Raw genomic sequence first — 23,563 nt, forward strand, 5'->3', positions numbered from 1 at the left:
TGCTTGCACTAGAAGGAAGGGTCTGTTGTAGGAGCTGGGACTATGCACCCAGCAGACCCACCCTTCCTTGTTTTTTTTTTTTTTTTTTAAACTGAATTCTTAATTCTTGCTCAACCCCTGAGGTGAGGGGTGGAGATCACTGCTGTGACACAGTTATTGGTAGATAGATACCCAGATGTCCTGTCAAACAGCTCATGCTATCTGACTGACAGTTGCTTCAAATCCATTGATGTTTGAAATCGGGGAGCCATCCTGTGTGCTGTTCTAGTTTCAAGCTGATGGGTGGACCTTAATTTTTGGGTGACTGATGATGAAATATTATGGAGGAGAGTTCTGTGTGGTTCTTACTTAGGCTTGCTGCTGCCTAGTAAACATCTGGATCCTTGGTTCTGATCCCATACCAGTGGCTAATGCTGCTTCACATTCTGTGCTGGAAAAGCCAAACCTTCTATTAGGCATCAGCCCCAGAATATGCTACCTGGGAGGGTCTGTTCTTGATAAACTGGCATGTTGCTTCCAGAGTACTGAATGGCTGTGGAGTAATTACACCCCAGATGTAGCCACAGGTATTCGGGTAGTAAATTGACTCTTCTGCCACCTGCCCATGGCACCTTCAGAAAAGGTTAAGGAGGCCTCACTAAAGAGAACACTTGGTACTTCTCTGTGCCATGTGTAGGCCGAGCAAACCTGCCATCTCACAACCCTCTAGAAACTGACTGTGGGCCACTGCTTAAAATAAAAATATGTAGTACTTGGCATGTGTATGCCAGCTTAGAAAAGCACCTCTCTTCAGAGTATATAGGGTAGATCCTGTGAAGTCCTTACCTCTACTGGTTACGTGAACTCACATGAGAATGTTTCATTAAGCCAACGAAATGAGTGAGGAACATTCCTAAACCCTTTTGTGGTTGGTTGTTGCTGTTTTCCTTTTGGCTATTTATCTATTTGTGTGACTCTTGTATGAAGACCAGGCTGGCCTTGAACTCATAGAGATCTGCTTCTGCCTTGTTAATGGGATTAAAGGTGTGTGCCACTTTACCTGACTGTTTTGTATTTTCCAAAATTATTAGTGTGTGAGTGTGCATATTGTGGCACCCATGTGGAGGTCAGAGGGCAAATTTATGGAATTGGTTCTCTTCCCTTGTGCCAAGCTCTGAGAAGCAAAGGGAGAGGGAAATGAGCTTAGACCCTGTCCTTGGGGATGCACTCATGCAGCTCATGAAGTGGGTACAGTCTCTTAGCAGTCCCTACTGTAAGCCTCTTCTTGCTGCTAATGATGAAAACAAACTTGGCTTTACACTTTAAATTTTGAAACAAGGTCTTGTCATGTAGACTGGGGTAGGATTTGAACCTGTAGCACTAACCTGGGACAAGCACATGCCACAGCATCCAGTTTCCCGTTTATATTGTGACAAAAGGACTGTGGTTTAAGGGTTAAAAAGACCGCTAAGAATCTAATCACACACATAGCTATGCAAGGCCTCTTTTTGGCGATGGAAATTTGAGTTTTTTCAAATGTTGTTAACCGTATTGTGTCGGGATAAAGGGGAGTGCAGACACAGAACACAGTGTCAGCACAGCTTTATTGCAGCGCCAGCTTAATCCATCTGCTGGGATTGAGTTCTTGCTTAGATGTGTCCAGTGATGTCCAAGTTACAGTGAATGTTGGGAAGTACCCGTTATATTCCGGAAAATTGATTGAGAAAAGGTCTCACTGTATAACCTTGCCTGTCCTGGAACTTGCTTTGTGGACCAGACTGGCCTAGAACTCTTCCTCCCAAGTGCTGGGATTAAAGGAGTGCACCACCGTATCTGGCTGTAAGCTTTTTCTAAAGATTGGTCTTCTGTGTCGCTCATCCTCCTGCTTCAGCCCCCAAGAGTATCTGTATTATACGTCCTTTTGTTGGAAAGTTTCTGTTTTTTTGTTTGTTTGTTTGTTTGTTTGTTTGTTTCCGGAGCTGGGGACCGAACTCAGGGCCTTGCGCTTGCTAGGCAAGCGCTCTACCACTGAGCTAAATCCCCAACCCCAAGTTTCTGTTTTTTAAGATTTAATTTATATACGTGAGGTACACTATCCTGCGACACACCAGAAGAGGGCATCAGATCCCATTACAGATGGTTGTGAGCCACCATGTGGTTGCTGGGAATTGAACTCAGGACCTCTGGAAGAGCAGTGAGTGCTCTTAATCACTGAGCCATCTCTCCAGCCTCTTGTTGGAAAATTTTGTTATATCCGTTTTACTCTAACTTCACCCTTTAAACTGGCCTATCTTTGAGAGACTTTGAAAGGAAGCGGGTTGGGGATTTAGCTCAGTGGTAGAGCCCTTGCCTAGGAAGCGCAAGGCCCTGGGTTCGGTCCCCAGCTCCGGGGGGGATGGGCTGGAGAGATGGCTCAGCGGTTAAGAGCACCCGACTGCTCTTCCAGAGGTCATGAGTTCAATTCCCAGCAACCACATGGTGGCTCACAACCATCTGTAAAGAGATCTGATGCCCTCTTCTGGTGTATCTGAAGACAGCTACAGTGTACTTATATATAATAAATAAATAAATCTTTAAAAAAAAACAGAAAGGAAGCTAGGTATGAAAGGAAGGAGGTTGCTGATTCAAGGTGTTATAGACAGACCTTCTGAGTCACAGATAGCCCTGCATGTCTGCTGTGCCTCCTGTCCTGAGCCGCAGGGCTACCCAGGGAGGGTCTAATATTTCAGTTGTGCTTTTGGTATTGATGTTACTCTGTGCGTGCGTGCGTGCGTGCGTGCGTGCGTGCGTGCGTGCGTGCGTGCGTGCGTGCGTGCGTGCATGCGTGGCCTTATAAAGCCGTGGATATGTCCTTCAGGGTATTCATGCCCTGTCTATACAAGGACAGCTTGTGTGCTACTAGGCATCCTTTTCCCCTGGCCACTCCTTGCTGCTGCAGGCGATGCCTCGCACTCCTATGTGCCTGTTTTTATGCATACTATGATCCCTCTCGCCTCCATAGCAGTTGGTGCACACCACAGTTTAGCAGACTTCGTTTTGTGAAGGGAATACTTGCAGAAAAGCAGTGCAGTGCGGGCATAGTCAGCAGCTCCTTGGTACTCTGCTCTCCCCAGTTCTCATTGCAGTATTCAGACCAGAGTTCGGAAGACACATTAGAATAAAGATCTCCAGGGAACAGATTTCTACATGATAATGCTAAACTGAAAGCCCCAGTTTTATTTAAGGAGTACAAATTACATGTGTCTTTCCTTGGGGCTTCATTTTCATGTAACTAATTTAAATCAGGGCTCTTTTAGACCAAAGAGATGTTGTTCTGTAGAATGGGATCTATTTCTAGCTTTCAGGGTCCACTGCCTTTAAACCTGTGTGGGCAGTGGCCCCTGAAGTGGGCTTCCTATTTTTATCAGACAGGTGCCTGGAGCTACATAACCAGTGCAAAACCCAATTCAGACCACTTTAGCTTCGTGAGGTCAGTTGAGACAGTCTTCTTGCCAGTGAGCTCTCAAAAGGAATTCATAGCCTGACTGGCACATACTTCAATGAGGTTCACCAGGGGTGGGGGGATGGGGAGGAGCTAGTCAGTTTTCATCTAGACTTTTGCAGAACTAGTGTCTTAGAAGGAATCTCTTGCTCCCCCCCCCCCCCCCCCCCGGAGCTGGGGACCGAACCCAGGGCCTTGCAGTTGCTAGGCAAGCGCTCTACCACTGAGCTAAAATCCCAAACCCCGATCTCTTGCTTTTGATGGCCAAGACAGAGGTCCAAGCACTGAGTACTAACTTCATTTTTGATTATGGACTCTTGTCAGCACCATAGTGGCTTCCTTTCCATCCACTGGAGAACCTGCTGGAAGAGAGAGCTCTTAGAAGGTGATTGAGTTCACCTTGTTCTTCAGAGTCCTTCGTGATCCTTCCTGCCTTGCCTGTCTTTTGTATTCCTTTTCCTTCTGTGCCTTACACTTTTCCACCTGCTGTGGTAATTCTCACCAGGGACTAAAGTACAAGACCAGGTTGTGTGTTGCATCATTCTAAGTGGCCAAAAATCAAAATAGGATACCATAAACTTCTAACGCAGAAAAGCCAGCTAACCTTGTCCTTAGAATAAGCATTCGCCTGCATCTCCACCCAATGGCTGATTGATCTGTGTGGTATAAGAGTGCTGTTTTTGTGAGAAAAGTGCTCACTGCCATTTTTGCGTGTGCAAACATGAGAGCTTGGAGGACAGAGGAACTGTCATCTTTCAAAATCTGAAAATAAAAAAATAAAATAAAAAATAATAGATCTGAACAGAAATACCCTGGGAAGCTTTATTTGTAAAACTCCTACAGATGAGCAGAAAGGTCTCACTGTATTCTTTTCATCCCTTCTGGCAGGGAGAAGAAACATTGTTGCATAGTGTAGAGCATTTATGAAACACTGTTAAATGTCAGAGAGGACAGCGGACACACCCCCACACCCCCCAATATACTCTCCCTGGAGACAGAGTCTTATTACACATCCCTGGCCATCCTGGAACTCACTATGTAGACCAGGCTGGCCTCGAACTCCCAGAACTTGGGCTGCTTCTGCCTCCAGAGTGCTGGGGCTAAAGGTGTGCACCACTATGCCCACTGTAAAAATCAAAGAGATTAATTATTGCCAGGTTATGGTTCTAAAAGAACGGATAGGGTGGAGAAGTTGCTCAGCAGTTAAGAGTGCTTGCTGCCCCTCCAGAGAACCTGAGTTTGCCTCCTGGTTTCCACTTTGTCCAGGTCACAACCAGTTTTGTGTGTCTTTAGCTCCAGGTGTCTGATGCCCTCTGATGGGGAAGGGGAGTACACATACACAACTAATCTTTAAAGGACCCTTCTGTTGAAATTTATCTTTTCTGCTTTCTTTGGTAATGGCGTACAGATCTACTGGTGTGATAAAATCCTAGAGAATCAGACAATAAGTCAATGCTGAGAGTTATGTTTAGGGTGAGTAGATTACTTCTGGACCACATGGAGGAGGACCTAGTTTTTGCTATTTGCAGTAGAGGAAGCCAAGAGAGGAGTACACAGTCAGTCTCTGCATTGTTTGCAGTTTGAGATGGAACTCTCATAGTCTAGCTGGCCTCAGGTTCCTCATTTTCCTTTGTCTTCCCCGCCTAGTGCTGGCCACTGCCCACTACCAAACTGTGAATCCAAAATACGAAACCCGGCCTCCCTGTACACTTGGCAAGCATTCTACCAACTGAGCCCTAATAGACACACAGACACAGAAAAGCTAAGATCAGGTGGACTGGGTGCTCTGGGGGGGAGTAGCAGCATCTCAAAAGCTCAGTGTACTATATACAGTTTAATATATTCAGAGAGGCACTATACACAGGAAGGTACACATGCATATATGTATGTACGTACATGTGCACATGCACACATACGTGCATACATATGTGCATACATATATACAGCTGAATCAGGGAGGCAGGTTATACAGCTGAATGCCAAGGAAGCTGTCTTAGCTAATCTTGCTGGGGAACAGACCTTGGGCTGTAAACCCGATGGATATTTGGGGCATTTCTGCATACACTATCAAGATCTCTGTGGACCAGAGGAAAGCTGGGGAGCTTTGCAGTCCCCTCTTACCTCACTAGTGGTAAGGTGTGGGCGCTTCAACATTTTCCATGAGCCTGAGGCTATGTGGCCAGTGAATGTCAACACACATTTCCCTGAGGACCCCACATACTCAAGGCTTCCCCTTGACTCCATACTCCTGGCATCTGTTCCCTTCTAGTACACTTACTTGCTCACTGTGGGACACTGTCAGGGAGTCATGGAGATGCTTCAGTGGGTGAAGAAGGTATTTGCTCTCAAGCCTTGCCTGAGTTTATTTGATCCTGAGTTCCACACAGTGAGAAGAAAAAGATCAACTCAAGTCTGTCTCTGAACTATTCGTGTACTTGGCAAGGCCTGTATACCACCCCCACACAGGAGTGAGTGAGAGAGAGAGAGAGAGAGAGAGAGTGTGTGTGTGTGTGTGTGTGTGTGTGTGTGTGTGTGTGAGAGAGAGAGAGAGAGAGAGAGAGAGAGAGAGAGAGACCTTTTCCTTGCTTCTTAGGCCTGAGGACTTAATAATTTACAAAATTTGGAGTCATTGATATTTGCAGAGAAGTTTCAGAGTTGTTAGAAGGAATTCCCTTTATCCCTTACGTTGCTCTTCCTTAGGTTAAACTCTCCATCAATTCACAGATGAAGAATTGACCTTACTATCTACAGCTCTGCTCACCAGACTTAAAGCTGTGCTTGTGGCCTCACTAGTGTTCCCATAAATATCCTCGTACTGCTACGTCTTCACTTTATCTTGTCTCAGTTGATAAAGTTGTTGGCTTTTTTTGTCCTTAAAAACAAGAATTTTGCAGGATGCTTTAAAAAAAAAAAGAATGTTGGGGTGTACAGCTCCTGGGGATTCTATGCATTCACTCCGCTGTGGACGACAGAACCTTCCCTCTCTAGCCCCCTAGACTCGCTGGGCTACAGAGCCATGAGACATGGCTGGGAACTACAGGCTTGGGCAAGAAGGTGAATGAAGACTTCCACACCAGTATCGGCATAGCTCAGTTACCCCTCAAATGAGTGGGGTTGTCTATTAAGTAATATCAGTCTAAGATATATATGCAGAATAATCTAACCCTCCCCTAACCTCCCCCTTACTCCCTCTATTTCTGTGCCCCTATCCTTCAAAATCTCCTCCCCCACCTTCTTTCTCCCCCTTTCTGTGGTATTGGAGATTGAACACAGCCTCATGAGTGCTCTAAGCAAGGACTTTAACACTCAGCTGTACACCAACCCTCTTTTGTTAGATACTCTGTGTTAAGTCATATTCTGAATGGATTTAGATGGGTTGAGAGGAGGTGGTATCGTGTAGGTAGACCTAGATGGTAGGAATGAAGATGTCCAGCTCTGTGTCGGCCCTGTATTCTCTGTGTTCTGCTTTGTAGTACTGGGTGGTTTTGGGTGGGCTATTACCACAAGTTGAAGAGTCTGGAGTGGGGTCAAGAGGTGCTTAGAGCTCTAGAGAGAGCCGGAAATTTCCAGCCAAGGTAACCATGTGGTAGTACACAAGATGCTTGGTTAACAGATCTTGATAATTATTTGGAATATTGAGTATGTCTTCTGCTCTATCCTTTTTAGGCTAACACTCGAGGTTCTTCCTCTGAGCTCTAATATCTTATCAAGGGTTGAGTCTGAGGTACTAATAAGTTAGTGCTGCCAGTTTCCATGGCAGTGGGCAAGTGTTCTGTGATGAGATGGTAGTCCTCTTATGACATCACAAACGGAAGTAGATGGCAGGAACTGGAGACCTCCTCAGGAAGGAGGACATTTATTTAGACTTCATAACTAGCCAAGCAGCTAGGATCGTTCTAAAAAAGCCTTTGGGGGGGGGGGGGGGTTGGGGATTTAGCTCAGTGGTAGAGCACTTGCCTAGCAAGTGCAAGGGCCCGGGTTCGGTCCCCAGCTCCGAAAAAAAGAAGAAGAAAAAAAAGCCTTTGGGGATTGGGGGGGAGGCTTTTAACAAGCACACAGAATTAAACCTGAGACAATGATGAAAAGTACCCTCTTCTGAGTGACACCCACTTTAGAATGGCAATCGCTTTATCTTCTGCAGATGCCGAGCATATGAAGGGTGGGAGTTTTGGAGGTTGTTGAGGGAGTGCTCAGAATTGAACCAGAACCTCCTGCTAGATTGGTGCTCTTGAAACTGAGCTACACTCCTAGCCCAGGAACTTCTTTTCTAGCCGTGTTAGCTTTGTACATTGTCATTGTTGGCCAGCTGATTCTTATTTGTGGTGATTGTGTGTCAGAAAATTAGTACTGGGTTCTCGTTTGGCCAAGTGATGTTAAAGTACATGTAAGATTCCAGCTAGGGGCGGGGAAGAGAGTTCAGCAGATACATTGTTTGCTGAGCAAGCCTGGAGACCTTTGTTTGGAGCCCTAAAACGCACACCTGTGACCCCAGTACTTAGGGCTGGGATTCAGGGTGGGCTTAAGACAGGTGGATGCTGAAGGCTCATTGGTCAGCCAGTCTAGTGCAGTAGGTGAGAGTTGTGTTCACTTAGAATTACTGAGCCCCAGAATACAGTGTGGAAAGTGAGGAGACAGACACTGCACTGGTGAAGGCCGACCCAGTCAGCAGGGCAGAAAACCCAGCAGTGAAACCCATTTGTGTACTATAAACCTGTTCTTCCAGTGTGCAGTCCACACTAAAGGGACCAGTCTTCTGGTATAGTCCATAGTCTTAAGTTTTAAATGCGCTGGAATAACTTTACAAAGGATATTCTGTCCTTTGGGAGATAGACCTGAGCTGCCCAGCCACTTGTTTAGTAGCATTCCCATACTTGAGTTTCCAAGCACCTGGCAGACTAACAAGTAACAGACATGTGACATTTTATGGTCACCTGGCCTTAACTCTACCTGTGTGGTGGGTTACTTTGGGTGTGAGTTGGGTTGTGACTTAGGAGAATGCTGTATTGTATGATTCTACTTGTTTTTCCCCTTGGATCTATGAACTGTAGATCAGCCCTCTTTAGTGGGGGAAGGAGAGCTGTGACTTCAGGCTCACTTAAGTCTAACATTGCTCACTTTACTCCAACCACAGTGTGTCAGATGTGGCATGTGGAGCCATGGCTCTTTAGAACTCAATTTTTGTACAGTATAACTTTGGCTGAAAAATGCACTCTTACCAGCACAGCACAGCCTTTAATTCCTGCAGTAGAAGCCCCCTCTTGTAGTTGCAATCTGAATTATTTGATCATATTTGGATTTTAGTGGGATAATAGACCTTTGTCTTCAGTTACTAATGTTTCAGGATGCTTGTAATTTAGACGGATGTTTGGAGAGTGGTTTGTTAGGTTGTATTTGGACATGAATTGTGTTTAAAGGCATTCGTGATGGGATCAGACTATTGCCAGATATAGTTGAAGAGAATTCTTTTAGGATCTGACACCTTCAAACTTGTGTGTGCAACAGTCGCTCACTGTCCTGTGAGGCTCCTGATGGACAGGATCAAGTAGGAATAGGTTCTCACACACTTGAGGATTTGTCAAGGAAGTTTTAGCACACAGCTTTCCACATTTGAACAGATGTGCATACGCTGTGGTGGATGCGTGGCGCTCAGAGGATAACTTTGAGAGTTGGCTCCACTGCATTTCACAGATGGAGCTCAGAGTATGAGGGTTCTGTGGCAAGCACTTTAACCAGGGCTGCGCTATTGCACTCCCTTCAGCTCAGTAACAGAGAGGTTTGCGTATAAAGCAGTTTTTGAAGAAATAGTACATGCAGAGAAGTTAGATTGTGACCCATTTAAAACAGGCAACGTTGATAGAGCGCCTCAAAGCTTATAAAACTTTGAAGGGTGATTTGATGGAGGTCAAAGAGATTCTCAGACACCCAGTTCTCTTTGCCTCATAGCTCTGATGCTCATTACTTAGAAAATTAAGACTGGTTAAATCACCAGTCTGTCCAGCTCCTGCAGAGCCTTTGTCACCAGAAACCTCATTGATTTGTCACCTGGCTGGCACTTGGGGCCCAAGGCAGATATTATTGTGAGTTTCAGGCTGGCCAGAAGATGTCCTTTAAAGACATCCGCATCTCTTACACAGACCCTTATCCAGGGATTGTGGGCCAGTTTTTTTAAAAAGTGTTTGTTTTTAGAGTTAACTTTCTAATACAATTGTGTATTATTAACCTGTGAAGATTGGAAGTGACTTTAAATTTGTCTAAATGTGGATGGGGTGTCTATTTCTTATATTTTGAGAATTTTGGGACACAGAGATGGGGAAGCAGGAGTTGTCAGAGTTTTCATGCTCCAGCTGGAGGCTTGCAGTTTAAAAGCCAAACAGCAGGGGGCACAGCCTTAGCTCTGTCCATGGTTCTGAATGTACGTGCTTGCGTCTGTCTGTCTGTCTCCCTCCTCCCCTCTGTCCCCGTGTCTGTCTCAGTCTCCGTGTCCATCCCCAGCAACAGTAAGATTTGGGATTATGAAGGTCCAGCACACAGCTACCTAGCTAGCTGTTCAGAAAAGCACGCCTCCTTCAGGCAGCAAGACCCATTTCCTGCTGGGGTATTTGTCATGGCAGGGAAAAGGCAAAGTTCCTGGATGAGATGGCAGTGTTTGTGGAATTGACCTGCTTCTGCAATCAGTGTTTAGGAATGGTGTACCGGGGCTGATCTAATCCCAAGATTAGCCAGATGTGGTGGCTCCAGCTGTGGTCTGAACATCACAAACCCAAAAGTGACCCATACTTTTCCTACTCAGTTTCATTTTTAGATGTTTAGTGAACTCAAGCAAATAGTCAGTCTGGTTAAGGTTTTTATTGAAAGGTGTTTTCTGGGGTGTGTGTGTGTGTACATGTGACTGAGTACAGGTGCTCTCACAGTTCACATTATATCCCTGGGAGCTGAGAGTTACAGGCAGTTGTGAGCTGCTCTGTTAGTTTTGGGAACCAAGCTCAGGTACTCTGCAGAAGCAGTGACTGCTCTGGACCCGAGTCATCTCTTCCTTCCTGGGTTAAGTTTTAATTGTTTTTCAGTACTAAGTGTGGGACCCAGCAATCTGTACATGCTAGGCTAGAGCTCTCCCAGGACCTACAGCCCTGCCCTGGAGGATTACATTTTAATTAGTAGGAAGCTTACTACAAAATGACTTTCCATATTGATTATGTAAATGTTCTTAAATCTAAACCATTAGCCATTACAGAACAGGAGTAAATAAGAAATGCTAGGCATATGCATCTTACGTATACAGAATAGTTCTTTTACTAATACAAGTGGGGCAGATTATCATGCATTGTGGCCAGTATTCATCTGCCTTCAAACTTTGAAGATTTGCATTAGTAAATGTAGGGATTGTGTTACAATCAGCATTTAGTGACTACAAAGTATCCAGCATGAGTATATGCTTGCCTGTCTAGTCCAACTGTGAAAATCAACTCACGGGTCTCTTATGTTTCCTTAAAGCTGGAGATACAGATGACCCACCAAGAATTACTCAGAACCCCGTCATCAATGGAAATGTAGCCCTGAGTGATGGGCACAGCAACGCAGAGGAGGACATGGAGGACGGTGAGTACTGCTCACGTACTCACAGCCGTGGAGCTGTCAGAGACAACACCCACCTGCATTTTTCTTGAGTGCTTTCTAGTACTTTCTAGTCTGTAGCGTAGTTAGTTTTCAGGAGGTTATGTCTGAGGCAATTTAGGATCCTATTTTTGTTTTGAATTTCAAGATTGTGTAAGATTTCAAGGTAAGTTGCTTCTCTTCAGTCTAGGCAAGGGGGTTCAAATCCAGAGGTTTATAGTGAGTGGGTGTCTGCTCATGCCCACAGGTCTCCAGCTGTTAGCATTCAGGGTGCCAGGGAGATTTTCTTTTCCCTTTTGTTTGCAGCAAGATGCTTCCAGGCATTGGGATTTGGTTTTCCACTGCATTCCCACGTTAGTGTCTTATCAGTCCTACAATTGAGAACGCCTCCCAGCTCCTGTTAGGAATGAAGAGAGAGCCAAGCGTTGGGCCCTATACGTCCTCCACTCACTTTTCTGTGTAGCTTCCGTGTGGAAAAGCATATGCATATGTATATGCGTGGGCATTTTGTGTCAGGGAATCACTTTTTCCTTTTGAGAAATCTTTATAATATATCATCTTAAGAGATGTAAACATTTGCAAGCCAACGTCCTGAGAAGGGAGCAGCCAGTAATTGTATGCAGCCCCTGGAATCTTGCAGTGTAATTTGAAACCATGTTCTGTACAAGCATGTCCATCAATCCTCATGAGGGTTGTGTCCTTCCCAGGGGAGGAACGGGGCAGTTGAAAGAAACCATCAGGCACGGGCTGCACCACCAGAAGGACTGCTGTTCAGACCTCCTGCCAAAAGTTCAGCCTCCATGCGAAACTGCAGCCGCAGTTGAGAGTTCTCTCACAGTGCGGTTTACCCCTGGCAGCTGGCTGAGGCAATTTCTGAGGAAGGTAAAGAGGCGTGGGCTACACCCCGCTGCTTTGTTCCCCGTGGAGTGCGCTTTCCACTGTAGATGAAGGGCATCGGTGTGGGTGTGGTCTTATTGGTTATTGGGCGTTTGGTGGTTTCACTTTGGACACCAGAGATGCCAGGATCGTTTCAGAGAGGACATTTGGGAAAGTGGCCAGGCCGAGGTGCCAGGTGTGCATTTGGGGTCAATTTGAGTTGTCTGTAGAGCTGTGCCCAAGCCCACCCCATCAGCTCTCCCAGGGTAGTTTGTTTTAAGCAATTCCTCTCTTAATAGGATTGTAGGGAGACATAGATACAGCTATGAGAGTGGGTTATTCTGTGTATTAGAAGACACCAGTGTTTCCCACTAAACCCTACCTGCTTCCTCCCTGCAGCCATAACAACAACCAGATGTCTCTAGACATTGCTAAATATCTCCTGGGGGCCTCGGTGCCTAGATTGAACCCTGGTTAAGAGTCAGCGTTTTCTTATGTTAGGGTAAATAGTATTGAATCCTTAGTACTAAGTACCCATACTTTATCAGGAGACCTGAAGTAGCAGTGGCCCAGCTTGGCTTCTCAGATGGGGAAGCAGAGCAGCGGTCCTCTTGGTTTGCAGTTGGAAGTGTTTTCAGCAAGCGCTGGACCTGGGCCTGTTCACAGCATGGCAGAGGCAAGGGAGGGTGGGGCTCGGTATCTGGAGCAGATCTTAGGGTGAGCTTTTCTAGAAGCAGTGTGACTGAAGTGCTGATATAGGTTGATGTATCTTGTGGCCGGGGTCAGAACCTTAAACTTTTGAGGAGCTCTGCATTACCCATGCCTCAGCCGTCCACGCCCTGGTGCTTTCTTAATGATTCCTTAGACTCTGGCTTTGAACCCCTTTTCTTAGATCTTTTAAAAACATATCAAACTAGGACACATGATCTAGAAACCACTGGATTGAGGCCCACTTGTAACCAAATGATTGGTGACTTTACTGTGCTCAGGGTCCTTAGAGCCATTTCTTGTGTAGCTTGACAGTGCAGACACTAGTGAGGATACGTGTAGTTGAAGAAGAGAGCATTTTATAAAATACCTGTTAACAAACTAACAGGACGGGCAGGTCTCTGAGCTACTTTCTTATATTTATTATCTCCTCAAGTATCACTTTTCCTTAGATGTTTTAGGGTAAGCACATGGGCTCTGCAGATCTAGACAGAGCTGCAGTAAATTGTAGGTCTCTGGAAACAACCCATTCTTAAGATTAACTGACTTGGGCTGGAGAGATAGATGGCTCAGCGGTTAAGAGCACTGACTGCTCTTCCAGAGGTCCTGAGTTCAATTCCCAGCAACCACATGGTGGCTCACAACCATCTGTAATGGGATCTATACCCTCTTCTGGTGTGTCTGAGGACAGCTACAGTGTACTTATATATAATAAATAAATCTTTAAAAAAAAAAAGATTAACTGACTTGCAGAATTTGTATTACAATGACTAGGATGTCAGAAGGTTTGAGAAAACATCCCTCTAGAGTCACCAACCATATGGAGAAATTAGTCCCTTCAAAAGCCTGAAATGTCCTGTCTCTGTGTGCTTTCTTTACAGAGTTGAGGCGAGGGCAGTCCACTCAGGTTTTTGTTTTTTTAATAAGGATATAGGCTCCTGTGTACCACTGCATTCGTTCTTGGGCAGAGACGGTTGTCAGGTTGGTCAATCTTCAGGAATTCCCTCTAGGAGGGTAATGAGCAGGCTTTCATGTGGTGGATAGGTTTCAGGTTTCTCTTATTAGGCCTTTCACTTGGCAGTTATAAATCCTCATTTGTCCCACCTGTTTGAGCACCAAGGGCCTTGTTCATCATGTCAGCCTTAGGCTGGCTCTGTGGTTGGATTGTATCCCAGTCCCCAAGTTATTCACAAGAAGTTTCAACTTCCTTAGCCTGTTCTAAGAATGTGCCTTCAGTATAAATGCAGAAATCCAGTGACTTGTATCGAAGCAGACCAGTGAAAAGGGACCATGGACAGTGCCAGGTTCTCTTTAAAAAATTTACACATTAAGATCAGTGTCACCACTGTTTGTTTCTACTTAACATTTAAAGAAAAAATTGGCAATTTGACTAATGTGTGGTGTGGAAGAACAAACGAATTGTAGTCTGCTCCAATTTTTGTGGGTATAAATGTAATCTTACAAGTCTGAATCTCAGGGACAGGCTAGCTTTATTATAGAGTGTATCGTCACTGTCCTTGGTGTCTCCACAAATGACATGCGTCATGTCAGTGTGCCTCAGTTTCCTTATCTGTAAAGTGGAAATTAATGCTGCTCAGGTGCAATTTGTACATCCATTAAAGCATGTAGCTAACCTTTTCTGCTAAGTCCCTCTAGGCAAATTCATGGACAGAATCTTCCCCCTCCAAGCAGATGCAGGAATACCCCACCCAGTAGACTTAGGTCAGTCAGTCAGTCAGCACCCTGCCCTGACTGAGTGAGCCGGGATGTGCTTGGTTACAAAAAGGGGTGAGGGAACTCTAACAGATTTGGTAAAGAATACCCTCTTGTGAGGACTGATGGACATGTTTTCTTAAGAACAGACCCAGGTAGTTGCAAACTTCTAGCAACTTTAGTATATCTAGAACAGATGATCCCGCAAACCCATGTTGTGTGCAGTGTGGAGATGGATGGGTTGTGGGGCTCTATTTTGATGGCCTTCAGCACTCTGGAAATGTAAGGGGGCAGGGTGTCTCTGTTAATGACCATGCTCTTCATAAGTCTAGTTATGCATAGTATAGTCCTCTGATTATGTTCTGGGAACTAGTAGCCAGGGAAATCAGTACCCGATTCTTGGGGGATGGGGGTGGAGGTGGCTCTCAGTCCCTACCAGTTGGGAAGCTGTTTTCCTCTCTGTCACAAGACGAGCACAGAAAGTGATTCCTTCAGAAACTTCTACAGCCTGTTGGCTTCCTGTGGCTTTTGTCATGTTTTTCTGGTGCTTGTCAGTAGCAACTGTGGCAGAGTGGCTGTGGAAGACAGCTCACTCCATTCCTGGGACTGTGTCAGCTCACTGACCAGTGATGGTTAAATGATGCCCTATTTTAGATGAGACATTTTTGATTGAGGCACTGAACCTCTGAGCACAGGCAGTGAAGGATCAGAAACCTTCGTTCTTGTGCTGATACTCATATTGGAAAGAGCTTTGATTTCTCTATAATCAAATTGCTGCCCTAAGGGGTCCGGCTGATTTCACAGAGCTCTAAGCTGAGGGACTGTCAGTCATGCTCTCCTGTGCTCCTAGCACAGCGGCTGGCCTTTTCAGCTGCCTTTCTCCCCCTCCACAGTCAGTCCCACTTACATATAGACATATAAGCTCTTCTTTTCCTTCCCTCCCAAGTCTGTCTCCTCAGTTGGTTTCAGGTTTGGGAGGTGAAAACTGAAGTAGATGTTCATCCCCCTAAACCCTTAGTTCTCTGAGGGAAGGCAGGTGTGGGCGAGTGCCCTCAGTTAGGGTCCAGCTGTGTAGAAACTTTCTTTATCATCAGTGCCTTTTCATACATTGGAAAGGACACTCATCTCCCAGAGGCATCAGCAGTTGGACTGGATTGAGATCTTGTAGAGCAGTTTACTGCAGTGTTGATAATGCTTTTCGTTAATGCCCCGGCTCTGTGATTGATGGCGTGTTTTCTTGCAGACACCAGTTGGCGCTCCGAGGCAACCTTTCAGTTCACTGTCGAGCGCTTCAGCAGACTGAGTGAGTCGGTCCTTAGCCCTCCGTGTTTTGTGCGAAATCTGCCATGGAAGATTATGGTGATGCCACGCTTTTATCCAGACAGACCACACCAAAAAAGCGTAGGATTCTTTCTCCAGTGCAATGCTGAATCTGACTCCACGTAAGAGTTTAAATGATGCAACTACAAATGCACAGATTTCTGGAGGCCAAGTTCCATCAGCCTTACTCAGTTTCAGTTTCTTTGTAACTCTGTAACAGTCCCTTTCCTTTTGGCTCTGGGGATAGAACCTAGGGACTTGCTACATAAGCACTCTTCTACTGAGTTACAGCTTCTGCCCTGATTATGAGAGTGTAATAAAAAAGTAATTTTAGTATATTAGCACCCACCAGCCTGAACTGGGTCCATTTGGACTCTACAAGCCACGGAACTACTTGTTCCCTTGTCCCAGAAGCCAGATGCCTTAGGTGTGACTGTCAGAAGCTGACATAACCCTTCTGTCCTCTGATGGCTCATGCCTGTGGGCTAGTTGGAAAGTATACCTCACAACTGTCAGTGAGGTGCTTAAAAAGTATGGATCTGGCCTATTTATGGGGAAAGTTTTGGTCATACTTTTCAAAAGGATATTTATTGTCTTAGTTACCAGTATTTGGGAAACAGAGAGCAGGAGGCTCAGTTCTAGGCCAGCCTGGAGTAAATGAGACCCTATCTCAGTAGCTGAGGAACAAAGACATTTTGGAAGTCCTTCCAGTGAAAGAGAGAGGATTCATGGTCTATGAGTCTTTCAAACTTGACCCCTTTGGTTTAGTCTCAGAAGCTTGTGGTTCTCCTTTCAATCCACATCCTCGCTGTCAGTATTATAAACTCTTGGAGTGACAGTTGGGAGAGAGTGTATGTGATCTGTGGAGAGATCCATTTGTCTATACCAATGTAGGCCCCGTGACACTCCCTGATTCTGGTACTTGGGAAAGTGTTCACCAGAAGATAGCAGCTTTGGTTACTGTATAAATTCTCCCAGGAAGAACATAGTTTCTTTCCTTCTCCTTTAATGTTTGAGAAGTGTCCAGCTAAGCCGGAGTGGTGCAGTACAGGCTGTGGGGTGGGTTCAAAGCCCCAGCATTGCCTCCTTCTCCAGAAAGGTGTGAAATGAGTTTTATATGTAATGAGGGCCACTTACAGAATAAAAAGTTTATCTCTGGTAGTAAATTGGTGCCCAGACTAGACTGCATAGCCAGAAGTCATGAACCCACCCTCTGGTGTCCTGATTGGCAGCACATGCTTCTGTGCCTGATCCCTTCTGGTACATAGGGCAGGTGTGCTGGAGCCAGCCTCTTGCCACAGCTGCAGGCTCTGCTGGGAATACTGCATTGTGGTAGAACCCAGAGGGGCATCCATCTTCATTTAGGGATTGAAGGAGGAGGGCTTTGCTTTGTTACCAGGATAGCTTTGAATTCACAGTCATGGCCTTGCCTCAGCTTCCTAAGTGGTAGAGAGTGTATGTGTGCCACCATTCCTTGCCCATCCACTGTTTTATTCTTGTATCAGCTGTCACAGGCATTTATTTGTGCCACACAACCACCGAGCTACACCCGTCATGTTTCTAGTAGCCACAGTTGTAGAAAACCTACGACACATACTTTCAAGTCCAGGCAGAATGTGTGTTTTATACTTTAAACATTTAGACACGCTAGGGGTTACAAAACAAATACAAGCCAAGCCATGGTGCACAGCTTTAAGCTCTCTGAAGGCAGAGAGGCAGGTAGGTCTGAGTTCTAGTCCAGCTAGTTACTAAGATAGAACCGGGAGCTAAGTAAGCTGTTGCAGTTGGGACCTCAAATCCTTCTTTTCTATCCAAGGTAGATTTTCATGTGCTGGTTTTGATGTTTTAAAAATATGTGGGTCTCAGTTAAATATGCCAACTAAGGCTTGGTGGGGTCTGTTTGCTTCCCTCCCCAATAGGTCGTGGTCCTGCCATGCACAAGCAGTGCTGAAGATAATAAATTACAGGGATGACGACAAGTCATTCAGCCGGCGAATCAGCCACTTGTTCTTCCACAAGGAAAACGACTGGGGATTCTCTAATTTCATGGCCTGGAGTGTAAGTGACAGTCTCGGCACCTCAACTGGCATTGCTGGTCTTGTTCTTTTAGTCTTCAAAAGTCTTGCTTTGTGAGTTGAGCAGGCAGGCACATGGAAGTTGGCACGGCTTTCTGGTATTGTGTTCAGTATATATAAGGACTTGGGTTGCAGCCTTTAAATTTTTACTTACTATGCTATATGTGCATGGTGTGCAAACTTTATTATCTTTGGTGTGTGTGTGGTTGTGTGCAAATAATTGAGTGTGGGCACACATGAGCTGAGGTGTGGTCCATTTGTGTGAGTTCTGTGGATTAAACTCAGATCATGGTTCAGGCTTAGATGACAAACGCCTGCTCCTGTGTGGCTCTCACTGGCTCTTCAGGCGTGGCCTGAGGTTTCTCTGTGTGTGGCCCTGGCTGTATTGGGACTCACTAGGTAGACCATGCTGGCTTCAGCCTGCTTTGTATCCTGAGTGCTGGAATTAGACCAGTGGGCCGCCACCACTTGGCATCAAGTATGAATTTTTAGAATATCTTTCAAAAACTTGTTTGTGTGTGAGGGTGCCACACAACTGGCTATCAGATTCTTTGGGGTTAGTGCCACGGCATTTGTGAGCTGTGAGGTGTGGGTGCTAGGACCGAGTTCTGATTCTCATGACAGCAGCAAACCTGTTATGCAGAGTTATTTCTCCAGCCCACGAAAGCACATTTTAGTTAGACAGTGGAAATCCTGGTAGGGTGACCTTTTGGGGGGCTCCTTTCTGCAGAAGTGGCCAGTGGTGGTCCTTGGCATGTTGCTCTCTAGTCAGAGAACTTTAAAACCTTGTCAGCTCCCTCAGACTGGGACAGTAAAACCCTGAACACCTTTACCTTTGCAAAGTTTCCAGGGGCCCATACTTAAAACAAAAAGGACCACTTCCAGACTAGAGCAAAGTTGCAGAAAAATTTTAAAGGAGTACACTATTACATAGTAGTTTATTGAGTACAAAGTACAAAGACAGTCGCTTCTTTTGAGTAAAGTGGATGCTTGTGTGTTCTTATGTGAGTTGTATTATTTTTATATTACAGGAAGTGACTGATCCTGAGAAAGGATTTATAGATGATGACAAAGTCACCTTTGAAGTTTTTGTACAGGCGGATGCTCCCCATGGAGTTGCGTAAGTTTTTGTTCAATTGGGTACTTCTGTACTGTATTGAGAAGCACTAGGATATGCTTAAGAGATGCTTACCGTCTTGAGTTTGCCCCCAATACTCAACATCATAGTTGCCCCCTTCGCACCCTCGGTGGCTTTTCTGAATGTAACTGGCCAGCATTGGTTTTCTGGTCGGTCTTATCTGTAGAGGAACCAGGGCCTTTGTGTGCATGGCTCTTATTTTGAAGACTGCACACGTATGAAAACCTGTCACAGGGAATGTGCTGGCACTGCTGACTGTCCAGTCCCTTTTTGGGTGTAAAGCTGTAATCTGGGCTGTTGGCTGGGCCTGCGAATGCACACTCACTCATCCTCTCTGCTGTTGTCTCATCTCGTTAGTGTAGCAGTATTGGCAGGAGTCTGGAAGCAGTAGTGTAGTTTCTGTTTACCGTAGATTTCTCTCTGCTGAGTGGTTGAAAATATCTGGGATACAGCTTAGACTACCATTTCTTTTAAGTAGCCACTCAGCATAACAAAGAGGTGCTACCCTTGGGGTTTAAAAGTGCTTTATAATTCTACATTTCTGTGTAAGTGTGTTTCTATAGATTTGGTGGTAGGAGTGTCTAGGGTATTCAGCTGTTGCCACATCTTACACATTAGGCATTCACATTTTGGGGTGTGTGTGTGTGTGTGTGTGTGTGTGTGAGAGAGAGAGAGAGAGAGAGAGAGAGAGAGAGAGAGAGAGAGAGAATCAATCAGATAGTTCTGTAGTCACATTTGATATAAAAGATAACCCCCAGTGTCTGAGTGCTGATCTTTAGAAATGAATGAATGGCAGGGTGGTGATGGTGCTGAAAACTGTTGGGAACAGACAAATGCTGAAATTGAGTTTGAATGGTCATGGCAATGAAAGATCCATGTGATGTGAGGCCTCAGTTCCCAATGTGTGCCTGGAGGAATAGTCTCTGGACTTTGTCAGGATGCTAGAAAACAGAAGATGACATGAGACAGTGACATTCAGCTACACAGTTGTCAGGGGCAAATGGCAAACTGCCATTGTAGAAGTCAGGTGCCTCGTGCAGTGGACCTTCAAACTTGGACTGTCTTTCAGGTGGGACTCAAAGAAGCATACTGGCTATGTCGGCTTAAAGAATCAGGGAGCGACGTGTTACATGAATAGCTTGCTGCAGACCTTGTTTTTCACAAATCAGTTACGAAAGGTAAATGAATAGTATTCCCTTCAGCAGCTTTCTGCTTTCTCTTCTGCAAGGTATGTTAAAGGCCCAAGTAAAGTATTCCTTTACCTTTCCAGCAGCCCTTTCTCCACAGGGAGGCCTTGCCAAGCTTCCTTGGGTCTGTGCTGGTAGTGGGGTCCACCTGCTCTTAGAGCTAACTTATGTAATCATATTTAAAAATACAAACACCATAATGATAACAGTTAATTGATTCTAGGACTAACGTTTCTACCTTTAAATTATACTCCCAGGCTCCCCTGACCTTATTTAATAAAGTCTGTAGTACTAGCTCTCTTGTAGCTGACAGGCTAGCGGGAGATCTGTCTGCCTGGGCTGAGTAGAGTGAGTGCTGGGGCCCGCCCCACGCCCTCTTCTTTACAAAGTTGGGGGGGGCATTTGCATATGTTCCTAGACTGGCTTTAAACTCACTCCGGTAGTCCTTGTGATCCTCCGGTCTCAGCTTCTTAGTAAGCAGTTTGAATCTAATGATGGCGGGTGGTGCTTTTTGACTGAGGATGTTTTGCAGAGAGTATGGAGTGGGACAGAGAAAGTACTTGTAGATAGGCTCCTGTGTGTCTCATCTGCTTGCTTCTGTGACAGTGGCCCTCTGAGGTGGGAGTGTGTGGAGTGGCAGCTTGAGTGCCATCTGCATTTCATCGCCTCTGGTTCCTAGACACTGGCTAGGTTAAATGTGTACCAGCCCAGGGAGTGCCTGCAGAGGGTGGGGGCGGGGGCAGGGCGGGGTGAGCTATAGGTGACTTGTTTGTTTACATTCTCTTTTGTTTCTTCTAAATTGTCTCTACAAACATTTATTTGATGGTTTGACAAACATGGACATAGTTCAGAGCCCCTAGCAAATTGCTTTACTCCTTATGATATTAGAAATGATACTTTTACCTAAAATTAAACATTTTTAAATCAATTCTTTTAGGCTGTGTACATGATGCCAACAGAGGGTGATGATTCATCTAAAAGCGTCCCTTTAGCATTGCAGAGAGTGTTCTATGAGTTACAGCACAGCGATAAGCCTGTAGGAACAAAAAAGCTCACAAAGTCATTTGGGTATGTATCGACAATCCGCCTCCATTCTGCTTTCTGTGTAAGGGACAAGAGTGGAGACAGGAGTGACACGGCATCCGGCTCAGGCAGGCTCACGGCTGGCCCAGGGCTTCTATGCTTCCCCTCTTTGGAAGTAAGGCTTTGTCTGAAGAGTTTTTCTTGAAAGATTTTACCACTTTGCTTTTCAACAAAGGGGCGTGTCTAGCTTTGAAATGTATGTATATGTAACTTGTAGATGACACCACCTTCTAGATCTTTAAAAAACATTTAAATTTTTCACTGGCTGCTAATAAAATTCAGTTTAATCTTTGCATTCTGACAATCCCCAAGATACCGAAAACATCACCGAATTTGAGGCTAGAGGTTGATTCAATTTAGTTTGCAGTCTAAAATGCATCATAATTCACTCTTTGAAATACAGAAATTGAAACGTAGATACTCCTTTTTTTCTTTGAAAGGTGGGAAACTTTAGATAGCTTCATGCAACACGATGTTCAAGAACTTTGTCGAGTGGTAAGTTTCAAGCAATAACTGTCTGGTTCTCAAAGTGAATATTTGAGGCAATGCTAGAGGTCTTTACCAAGTGGACTTTCACAGCTAAGCAGACCACTTACCTTGGTTTTGTGTAGACCAGATTTAAAGAGTGCTGGGGTCCCACCGACATGCCTGGTTTAGTGCTCCACTAGGTGTGAACTGTGGGAAGGACTGAGTCGGTAGAAGGTGATGCTGGGGAAGTTTGAGCAGATGTAGCTGTGAGTGGTGGGTTCTCATTGATTGATTGCCTGAGCATTTGCACAGGAGTCTCAAAGCTAGGGGTACGCACATTGGCTTTGGCAGCCGCAGACACTACAAAAGTGGTGCTGCTGCCTGTCCCCATTAGTCACTAGTGCATTCATGCCTGGATTGAGAAAGGACAGAGATGCGTGTTCACGCAGACGTGGAATGGCTGTTCAAGGTGATTGGCTGGGCAAGGTGTGTTTTCTTTTTTGCAGCACTAGCTGGATTGAATCAGTTCATTAAATATCCATGGACAAACCAGTCAATCCTGTTGACAGGCTCAACCTCATTAATCTCTTGGTGTGGACCATTACGAGTTAAGTTTAGTGATCAATTTACATGCTTTTCCACAGAGGTAAAATAAATAATGAAAAATGCTTCTAAAGGCACTCCAGATTACTAATTCATCCAGACTGTATAAAGGTTAACCCCAACTACTGCATGGAGATATTTTTTGTAAAAGCAACAAAATCCAGCCAAGAAAGATGTGTATGTTTTTTTTTTTATAATTGCATGCCAAAGGTAATATATTTATAGTCTAGAAATTCTTTGACTGTTGGTATTTCCAAGTAAAGTGTTAAATTATTATGTATTACTCAAGTATAAATTCTTTTTTAATGTCCAAATCTTCTCTTTCAGTTGCTTGATAATGTGGAAAATAAAATGAAAGGCACATGTGTAGAAGGCACCATTCCCAAGTTATTCCGAGGCAAAATGGTGGTACGTGAGCATTAGCTTTAAAGAACGTCTTTGAAAGATTAAAAATGGGGATTTGACAACCAGTGCTGAAGCTGCCTTCTGTTTATTCTTACATTCTTGCAGTCTTATATTCAGTGCAAAGAAGTAGACTACCGTTCTGATAGGAGAGAAGATTATTATGATATCCAGCTAAGTATAAAAGGAAAGAAAAACAGTAAGTCTGGTTTCCATACTTGATAAGCTTTTAGCCATTGCTGCTCTGGCTCATTTTGTACAGTGATTGTATTGTAATGAAGGTTAGCTGCAGACGGTGACATCTTAAGCATCAGCACACATCTGCGTGTCCAACCCTCGGAGCAGTGTGTCCAGATGCCACCAAACCTCTTGTGGCCTGCCCAGTCCCTGCATCCCTTCACCCCTCAGAGGAAACAACTCCGGCATTCAGCACCTTGGGTCAGCCTGGTTGTAGTCTGATGCTTTTTCAGCATCATGCTCATGTGTGCCTCATGTGTTCCTGAGGACCAGTGCCTGGGTCATCTCCTAGTATTCATTTAGGGGCCTTTATCTACAGCTATATTTCTTAGTCACAGCTTTGGGCCATTGCTTTTGTTTTCTGGTTTCATTTATGGGGGGGCTCAACATGATTTATGTCTTGGTATGGATTGATAGATCATAAGTTCAGCGATCACTGTATGTGCTTTTCCACAGAAGGAAAGCCAATGTAAAAATTGATTCTGTATATTTCATTGTAAAGCCTGTATAACAAGTTAGGCTTCTCTGATGTAGACGAATTTTTCCTGCGCATAGATTGGCGGGGGTTTTATTTGTACCACTGTCTTCCTGTTGGGACCTTTTTCCCTTTGTTGAGCTGTGGTTTATGATTACTGTCCACTGTTTTCCATGGTCTGCATAGGTATTACTGTCTTCACATCTT

At 44.9% G+C, this 23,563-nt stretch overlaps 1 protein-coding gene across 9 annotated transcripts in view; it reads left to right on the forward strand.

Annotated features, from left to right (window-relative positions):
• The window catches only part of Usp7 (ubiquitin specific peptidase 7), a 128,623-nt gene that overhangs the window by 89,550 nt on the left and 15,510 nt on the right, over positions 1–23,563 (forward strand). For 8 of the 9 annotated variants that reach the window (XM_087572754.1, XM_087572751.1, XM_087572756.1 and 5 more), the window contains 9 exon segments: positions 10,952–11,056; positions 15,612–15,810; positions 17,608–17,746; positions 18,795–18,883; positions 19,971–20,079; positions 21,026–21,156; positions 21,612–21,666; positions 22,570–22,650; positions 22,753–22,843. In XM_087572754.1, the coding sequence (XP_087428880.1) occupies positions 10,952–11,056; positions 15,612–15,810; positions 17,608–17,746; positions 18,795–18,883; positions 19,971–20,079; positions 21,026–21,156; positions 21,612–21,666; positions 22,570–22,650; positions 22,753–22,843 (999 nt within the window). 9 annotated transcript variants of the gene reach the window in all.

The sequence above is a fragment of the Rattus norvegicus genome, chromosome 10 (assembly GCF_021556685.1).
Source record: "Rattus norvegicus strain SHRSP/BbbUtx chromosome 10, alternate assembly SHRSP_T2T, whole genome shotgun sequence".
In the NCBI taxonomy this organism is placed as follows: domain Eukaryota; kingdom Metazoa; phylum Chordata; class Mammalia; order Rodentia; family Muridae; genus Rattus; species Rattus norvegicus.